The sequence below is a fragment of the Triticum aestivum genome, chromosome 3A (genome assembly GCF_018294505.1).
Source record: "Triticum aestivum cultivar Chinese Spring chromosome 3A, IWGSC CS RefSeq v2.1, whole genome shotgun sequence".
NCBI classification, from domain to species: Eukaryota; Viridiplantae; Streptophyta; class Magnoliopsida; order Poales; family Poaceae; genus Triticum; species Triticum aestivum.
Window position 1 is genome coordinate 419,386,145 of NC_057800.1, and position 8,792 is coordinate 419,394,936.

At 46.5% G+C, this 8,792-nt stretch overlaps 1 protein-coding gene across 3 annotated transcripts; it reads right to left on the reverse strand.

Moving 5' to 3' along the window:
* Nucleotides 1-221: 221 nt before the first annotated feature.
* LOC123061479 (ubiquitin-like modifier-activating enzyme atg7) lies at nucleotides 222-8,317 on the reverse strand. 3 transcript variants are annotated; one of them, XM_044484601.1, is made up of 20 exons: nucleotides 8,051-8,317; nucleotides 7,282-7,478; nucleotides 7,000-7,191; nucleotides 6,858-6,912; nucleotides 6,645-6,739; nucleotides 6,323-6,509; nucleotides 4,197-4,314; nucleotides 3,974-4,115; nucleotides 3,461-3,610; nucleotides 3,208-3,384; nucleotides 2,821-3,006; nucleotides 2,614-2,711; nucleotides 2,343-2,490; nucleotides 2,041-2,262; nucleotides 1,798-1,947; nucleotides 1,529-1,717; nucleotides 1,269-1,451; nucleotides 906-1,021; nucleotides 667-814; nucleotides 222-581 (listed from the first exon to the last, which is right to left on the reverse strand). In XM_044484601.1, exons 1-20 carry the CDS (start codon nucleotides 8,190-8,192, stop codon nucleotides 411-413), a joined length of 3,066 nt encoding a protein of 1,021 aa, XP_044340536.1. In that variant the 5' UTR covers nucleotides 8,193-8,317; the 3' UTR covers nucleotides 222-410. The 3 variants fall into 3 exon arrangements, 1 of the variants encoding a protein (XP_044340536.1); XR_006429066.1 differs by having other exon boundaries at nucleotides 528-581; nucleotides 906-1,165; XR_006429065.1 differs by lacking the exon at nucleotides 222-581 and adding an exon at nucleotides 1,123-1,165 and having other exon boundaries at nucleotides 664-814.
* Nucleotides 8,318-8,792: the final 475 nt, after the last annotated feature.

Genomic DNA, 8,792 nt, shown 5'->3' on the forward strand with positions numbered 1-8,792 from the left:
CCAAAGAGTAAAAGCAGCTGCTCGTGTGCAAGCCAGGTCTTGCAAAAACTGAACGGCGGGGTGCCTCGACAGCGGTATAGGGCCGGTTCAGGAACTTTTCAAGGTGTATCAGCTACGATTGTTTTAGGCTTGACAGCTCCTGAAGCCTTGGAGGCTATGGCGATTAGTGAAGCATTATCCTTGGCGGCTGATCTCAAACTGCCTGGAGGTTGTAGCAAATATGAATAAGTTGAACACCCTCACGAGCTATCGCCGTGCTTCTCTACTCGAATCAATGTCCAAAGAATTTACATATTACAAAGTGTTGAATCATCTCCGAAGAATTTTACGAAGTGTTTGAAACAATTTTCAAGACTACAACTCTAACAATCAATCTCTGAAGTATTTACACTTGTTTTGTTCATATAAAGTCACATGTCGGCAAACTCCTCATCGTCGTCAACTTCATCGACCCACTCGACTCGAGAATAATCTGCCGATTTCATCAACTCCGTCAAGCCCGTCAGGTCTTCCAGGTAGGTTGGTTCGTTGATCACCTGCATCACAAAATCCAATCCTCTACTCCTGTATTCACGCAATACCTGCCATTTCGGTTTGCACGCAAATGCATCAGCAAAGTTTTCAAAACATCATATCCAATCATGCATCGCCGTAGATGTTGCTTACCGCATTGGAACATGCGATACAGCTGCTCGAGGAATAGCCCATGAGAGTTAATAAGCTGTACTGCGATAGTGATCCTCGCATCTGGTGTGGCAATAGACCAGACGGACGCTCACTGCTTGTGCCAGCGATATCTCCTGGAGCATGTATCCTGCACAATGCAGTAAGTAAATCAACCATCACTTGCATTGTTTCCTCACCCACCTTTTACATAGCAGGTTCCAAGAGGTTCAGCTGCTTACCCATCTGGATGATTTAACAGTCTTGTGAAGAGGTCAGCAGCATGGCCAGATGCAATGGAGGCCAGTCCAGGTCGTGTTACTGTACACTGTTGGTCCAGCGTTCGGTTGGAGACCGACTGCATCCCAAGATCACAAAAACATGATATATGATGGTTGCAGTTAATAATTTACTGAGAAGATGAGCATAACTTCAGAAACCTAAGGCAACAAACATTACATCAACAGGAGCGATAACGTCATTGCAGAAATAGCACCCCAGTCTTTGACCCCCAAGAACATAAAAACATGATATATGATGGTTGCAGTTAATAATTTACTGAGAAGATGAGCATAACTTCAGAAACCTAAGGCAACAAACATTACATCAACAGGAGCGATAACGTCATTGCAGAAATAGCACCCCAGTCTTTGACCCCCAAGAACATCTTCTGCAGACAGCTTGTTCATGGCAGCAACCATATCTGAACCTTCAGAATTTGTTCCTGGACCAGCTCCATGTCGCATGGCAAGGTAGCTATCATATCCTAGGGCTGCAGTAATAGCAATCTGCAGTATAATGGGAGGCATTATATAGCATATAACTTCCAGTGTGTACATTATTCAAGAATAAGGACAGGGTTTACCTTGTTTTCATTCGCACAGAGAAGCGTTGGCAGCCACCTACTTTCCCTTGTGTCAGTCAGCAAGAAGACAGCATCATGGGTAGCTACTAACTCCTGGAGACGCTCGCAAGCTTTAAGCACACCAGCAGCTTCTTTAGATGATACAGGGTGCCCTGGCATCGGTATTTCCATTTGAATTCCTTCAACCTCCTACAGCGCAGATTTTTTTTTTCAAAATGTTGTTAAAAAAATGGAAGTACTGTTTCCAGGGAAGGGAAGTGAAAACTTACCACTGACGAACATCTCTCTTTTAGATGCTCCAGTACCGCTGTCGCTTTTGGGGTCTTGCGGTCTTTAGTTGTGTAAAGTGATTGTCTTGCCAAATTTGACACAACAACACAACCACTGTCAACAATTGTTAGATTCCGAACACCATAATCCTGAAAAAGTTAGTATCCACCATGATTAACAAGATGCTCTGTGAGTCTATGTCGGTAGTTCAACATAAAAGTAGCACGAACCATAAGACTAACCATAAGAATACGAGCAACATCGCACCCAAGAGTTCCAGCACCTAAAAGTAGACATCGAGCACTAGACAACTTCCCAGGATTTACAGGGAGGCTGGCTGGCAATTTCAAACAAGTGTCCGATTTTATCAAATTAGAAATGCCTGTAAGGTCCTTTAAATATGTTGGTTGGTTAATGGCTTGCATGACAAAATTCAACCCTTCTCTTCTATATTCAGACAGTACCTGAAATGTTTAGCAAGGAGAAACGTCAGTATATATACAACTCTTATAATGCAGCGCCATGTGTGCTATAATTTACTTACAATATTAGAACATGCAGTACAATCGTTTGAGGAATTGCTTATCACAGTTGATAAATCACACCGCGGGAGTGATCCTCGCATCTGGTGCGGCAATAAACCAAGCTGATGTTCAGTATCCATCCCAGCCATATCTCCTGGAGCATGTATCCTGCAAGAGGTATGGTTTAGTTTTCTTTAGTTCTAGCTTGATCAACTACTCTTCATCGAAATCAATGATACACGTACAAAAATTGCAACTCTGCAGTTATCTTTCAGGTATTTAGCAGCTTACCCCTCTGGATGATGTAACATCCTCGCAAAGAGCTCCACCGCTTTGCCGGATACAATGGAGGTCAACCCAGGTAGTGCTACTGTTTCATCAGAGACTGACTGCAAACCAATAAGATCAAGCAAATATGAAATCTAGTAACCAGTGTCAAAATTAAAAGTACAAAAAAAATGAGAATATTCCACAAATGTAAGTCTTTATCTGGTATACATTGAAAAGGGAAGTCGTATCGTTGCAGAAACAGCACCCCAATCTTTGACGACCGAGAGCATCTTCAGTGGATAAATTCTGTATCTGAGCAATCACGTCATCCATATTTCCACTTCTTGTTCCTGGACCAGCACCATGTCGCATGACAAGGTAACTGTCATGTCCTAATGCTGCAGTGATGGCCATCTGCAGTGGAGACAAAAGACCTTTAGTTCCCAAGAGCTCGCTATGTTTAAAAATGGAAGATGGGGAAAGCATACTTATTTAAATGAAACCACATGGCCAGAATATATTCTCTAGTCAAGCTATTGAGTATTAAAATTTCTTGGTCACTGAGTGAATTATTGCAAAGCCCCCCTGCAGATGAATAATATGTCTGAGATTTACCTTGTTTTCGTTTGCGCACAAAAGAGTTGGAAACCATCTGCTCTCCCATGTGTCAGTCAACAAGAAGACCACATCACTAGAAGCTACTAATGTTTGAAGACGCTCACAATCATCAAGCACACTTGGAGAAACCGGATTCCCAGGCGCTGGTATTTCCATCTGGATGGCTTCGACGTCCTAGATGACAGCAATTGTTGTCAACAAGCAGATCTGTAGAAAGCAAATATTCAAGAAAAAGGTAGCCATGACTTACCACTGCAGGGCATCTCTCTTTTAGATGTGAAACTATTGCGGTGGCTCTTGGGACACCACAATCGTCATCTATGTAGAGTGATTGTTTGAGTACATCAGGCATAGAAACATGACCACCGTCAACCACTGTTAGTTTCCGTACACCCCAGGTCTGAAATTTTGGTTCCATCATGAATAAAAAGATACAAAAGATATGTGTAAGTGCAGATTTTATTTAAGTTTGTTAGAAGGGAATTATGTAATTGTATACTACTCCATTCCAAATTACTTTAAGTTCTAGCTTTGTCCTAAGTCTTCTTTTAAATTTAACAAAGTATATAGAAAAATATTGCTAATATAGTATGAAAATACATTTTATGCTGAATCTAATGAAAATTAATTTGGCCTTGTAGATGTTAATATATTAGTCTGACATAGGACAAAGCTATAACTTCAATTCAAATGATTTGGAACGAAGGGAGTATTACAGTTTGTTACATGGGAGCATGGAAACAGCAGTACACAATGTACGAACCATGAGTAAGCGAGAAACTTCACATCCAAGAGTTCCAGCACCCAACAGAAGACATCGAATGCCAGATAACTTCTCCAAATCAACAGGGAAATGCCGCCATCCCATAAGCTTCAAGTGCATCAGTTGTTGTTCTTCATCCCGCCTGCGCATATGATAAACAATTGAAATAAATCCAATTAATTACTGATAATGTGCAGAGCAAGGTAAAACACTCTTCATCTACCTTTCTGGGCTCATTGATTCAAGATTGATTTCTTTCAGTTTCTTTTCTTTCCTTCCATCCCCAGGCTTTTCTCCTTCCCATCCAATAGCTTCAGGCACATAATCAGAGTCATCCCAGCCTGTAATCATGTTAGAGTACGTAATGAGCCCATTAGTCTTAGGGTTCATTAGAGATAAGGGTCGCTTGCTTAGGGGTCAAGTAAGCCTTGCTTGGGAGTCAAGTAAACCTCTCTATATAAAGAGAGGAGATGTATCAATCTAATCAAGCAAGAATTAAGAAGGAAATCCCTTCCATCTTGCCCGGCCGTGGGCAAAAGGCCCCCGGCCGGCCCTCTCGCGCCCTCCTTCTAGCAGCGCCATAACAATTTGGTATCAGCTAGCTTCGGTTCGATCATGTCTTCACCACCGCCCAACCTGTCTCTTCCGCTGCCGGTCACGACCGTCGCCCCGCTCCTGCCCGCGCTGGGATCTTCCGTTGCGCCCGCCCCCGTCGTCCTCACCCCGGAGGTGTCCGGGGCGCTGCGGGACCTAACACAGGCGGTCCAGGAGATCCATCTGTTCTTGGCCGGGTCCTATGGGCCGCACCTGGCTGCGCCGCCCATCACCGCCACCGCGCCGCCGTGGCAGCCGCCGCACCAAGCGGCCCCCGCCGCGCTCGCCGGGCTGCTGCAGCAGCCGCTGCAGCTGCCATCCATCGCCCCGTCCTGGCTGCCGTGGCAGCTGCCGCACCAGGCGGCCTCCGCCGCGCTCGTCGGGCTGCTGCAGCAGCCGCTGCAACTGCCATCCACCGCCACCACCGCCCCGTCCTGGCTGCCGTGGCAGCCGCCGCACCAGGTGGCCTCCGCCGCGCTCATCAGGCCGCTGCAGCAGCTGCCATCCACCGCCCCGCCCTGGCTGCAGTGGCAGCCACCGCTCCTGGCGACCTCCGCCGCGCCCGGCGCTCCGCCGCAGCAGCCATCACCGGTCAGCTCTGGCCCCGCATCGACCGCACCGACGGGAGTCCCGATCCACCAGATCAAGTTCCCGCCGTCGCCATCACCGCTTCCCCAGGGCGTCCCCATCCAGCAGATCAAGCTTCCGCCGTCGCCGTCACCGCTTCCAGCTTGGATCACTACCCGCCACGTGCCGGCGACGGTGAGGCTGCTGCACGCGGCCTCCTAGCGCGTCGGCGTGTGCGGGAGTTGCGTGGTCTGCAGCTGCCGCTCCTCCCAGTTGCGCTTCGCTGCGCAAAGGACCTCGATCTCGTCCGCTGCGTCGGGGATCATGGGCATGCGGTTTCCCCCACGGGCGGCGGGCAGCTGTTTTCCCCGCGGGCAACGACCTCAAAGTCTGCGACATCAGCGGTTGGGGGGGCGCACCCCTCCTCGTCATTCTCCATCGCAAGCCCTCCACTCTTCCCTGTGCAGTGCAAACCAACAGCCGTCCGGCAGGGAGAAGGCATGGTGTCACCGACAGCAGCGCACCGCGTAGCACCACTGCATTCCGCCACCGGCCGCCGCGCGGGCGCCTCTGCTGGTCACTCTTGCGACCACTTCCAGGTGGTCATACACATGCACTCCTTTTGTCCAGGTGGTGTCCATGGGATCCAGGTGGCTGTACACGTGCACGTCCGACGTGCGGATGGTGTCCACTTTTTGTTAAGGGGTCCAAAATAAAGCGTCCCAGTCCATTTCAGGTTGAGAATAATAAAACAAGCCGAGATGTAAAAGGCTTGTTTTTAGGTGTTAGGTTTTTGTTGCGTCAAGTCATGGTTATAAGTTGGTTAGGCTGCAGCTCGAGGACAAGCTGCATGTCCAAGTGGGGTGTGGTGTTAGAGTACGTAATGGGCCCATTAGTCTTAGGGTTAATTAGAGATAAGGGTCGCTTGCTTAGGGGTCAAGTAAGCCTTGCTTGGGAGTCAAGTAAACCTCTCTATATAAAGAGAGGAGATGTATCAATCTAATCAAGCAAGAATTAAGAAGGAAATCCCTTCCATCTTGCCCGGCCGTGGGCAAAAGGCCCCCGGCCGGCCCTCTCGCGCCCTCCTTCTAGCAGCGCCATAACAAATCACAACCAATGTTAAATAAAAAATACAAACTATGACTGAAACTGCTATGGAGAAGTTCTTATCCAGATAGATCATAATACCATGAGGTTGTGGAAATGATGCTTCGCCAATAAGGGATTTCTCTAGATCAAGCTCCGATCGTTTTTCTCGGTAGCATAAGAACTGAATCTTCTCAATTTTCAACTGCAGACTAAGGAATGCAATGTAGTTTCTAAGAGCCCAGCTAGGATCTTGATGACAACCATGATCATAAAATCCAAATAGAAGCTGCATTAGCAGATCAAAGCATTTAAAGAAAGAACAGATATATGCATGAAGAATACAAACCGGATCTCCTAAATTTCGTACCAAATATGAGAGCACGAAATATTTGTGATGATCAAATGAGTAACACAGACATACCTTTTGGCCATTGTCCTGGCAATCTTTCCAATCCTTGAGTTGCCTTATAGCAATACAAGAATCCGAGGATATATCGACAAAGAAAAATGGAAGAGCTGCAGAAATATGGATCCATTGCAACAAAAGTATTGCAAATTAGCAAAACATGGCCAATTAACAAGAAGCTATCAAATAACGCATATACTAGTTTGAGATAACTATCATTTACCCAACCTGCTGTTTCATTTGAACTGCGCCACTCTTTCAGTGACTTAGACAATGATTTTGCCTGCGGGAGAAAATTGATAGCCTTCAATACCAACCACAAAAATACAGATATTTAATATTGTGGATATTAGGTGCATAAGATCATGACCTCCTCTTGACTAAGCACCAGTGAGGCACTATGCAGGCTGAGCAAAGTCATTTCAGACTTGAAAACCAATGAGGGGAATGCAACACTGTAATAGATCTTCCAATTCTTCAGATCCGCGAATGATATCACAAGGAACCTCAGTAGCAGAGAAGGATCCTCTTCTATTTTACCATGCATAATGTCGTGCAAGATCTGGCTCCATAGATACATACAACAGCGATTATGATGAAGGAAATACATCAAGAAAGGAAAGATTAGCAAATTCCATGTCAAAAAATGTACCTTCTTTGCTTCTTCTCTCAGTAGATACTCCACATCTAGGTTTTGTAACCCTCTCATGTTATTCGTGTTTATGAGGGTCCCTGGGACTGGACAAGAGTTCCTAGAGCCAAAGGAGTTGGCAGATGGTGGCACTAATGATTCTCGGCCCAGCCTCAAGAGGCCCGACATTTTTGGGTGTGTGCATGGAGTATAGTAACCTAGCACAAAATTGAAACAAACTTGTTTGGTGTATCCAGAAAGAGAATACAAAAAGACTAGGCGCTCCACTACACACATGAACGAACAAATCAGAAGAATGTTTTTTTTCCACAAAATTGGAGTTATTTTAAGGGAAATGGTACTTCTCCTGAGGAATCACTGGAGTTGTACTCCATATCACCATCTCGGTTGATATGTGTGCACAGAGGAAAGTGCACAAGCAGAAAGATCAATCAGCAACTACACCAACAATAACCCGTCTAGAAAATGATGGAGAATTTATATTATGACATGCGAAAACTCAAGCCTTAACCGAGACCATCTGGACCAAACATTTACTAGCAAGTCGAACACAGAAAGCACCAACTCCCAAGAAACATGTCAAGCAAACATTGCAGCGGAGGCAAAATCCAGGCAACATAGCGTACATGGACCGCCACCAACTCATACACGACATCGCAAAATCTAGGAGTAGCGACAACTAAGACCATTTTCGATGCGACGCACGAAATCGCAACCCTCGAGGAGAATTACGAGAGGAACGGGAGTGGGCGAGTGGGAGGATCCGTACCGGTGATGGGGATGGGGGAGTCGTCGGTGCCGAGGACGTCGAGCTTGAGTCGGCGGAGGTCCTCCCAGAACGCCAGCTCGACGCGGCTCGCGATGGGGTCTAACTCCAGCGGCCGCGGCCGCACCTCCGCCTTCGCCGCCATCTCCCGTCTCGTCTTTTCGCCGGCGGCACGGCGAGTGGTTTCGTGGGCTGCTTCTGCTTCTTCTTTTTTTACCTCTCCTTTTATTTGTATAGTTATTATTTGTTGGATAACCCTTGCAATTGGAGGAGGGCTTGCTTTAGCGTATGTATAACTTGCGCATGCAGTATTACGTTTCGTGAAGGATTGTAGAAGACAAAGAACGCGTCTGCAAATAGGACTTCGAATCGACGCTTTTACAGGTAGCCCCTCCTACCAGATAACCGATTTTCTCTATCTTTTTTACAAAGAAGAAGAAGAGTAAAGGGCATCATCGTAGTTGGATCTTGTCATCCAACGTGCCCCTTTATTTGTTCGTGGATGCATTTGTTTGTCCAAATTCTCGCAAACCGGATGCAAACTGAGGGAGGTCTGCGGGCGTCCAGACCTTCGCCACGTAAGATTCTGACACTCCAATCCATTCAAATACCCTTGTCCCCCTTCCAACGTCATCCATGACAAAGGCAGGTGTTCGGTCAAATATCATTGAGTTTTTTTGACCTTCCCATTGTTTCCTAGAGCAAATGTATTAGCAATGAAGCTCTAAAAGATCAATTTGCTGCA

Bases quoted from the DNA above. Each gene is read 5' to 3' on its own strand.
- LOC123061479 (XM_044484601.1), bottom strand. From the start codon at position 8,192: ATGGCGGCGAAGGCGGAGGTGCGGCCGCGGCCGCTGGAGTTAGACCCC. The intron at 4,116-4,196 runs GTAGATGAAGAG...TCATATGCGCAG, and splicing joins GAATCAATGAGCCCAGAAAG to GCGGGATGAAGAACAACAAC. The intron at 3,007-3,207 runs GTAAATCTCAGA...TCTCCACTGCAG, and splicing joins TGTGCGCAAACGAAAACAAG to ATGGCCATCACTGCAGCATT.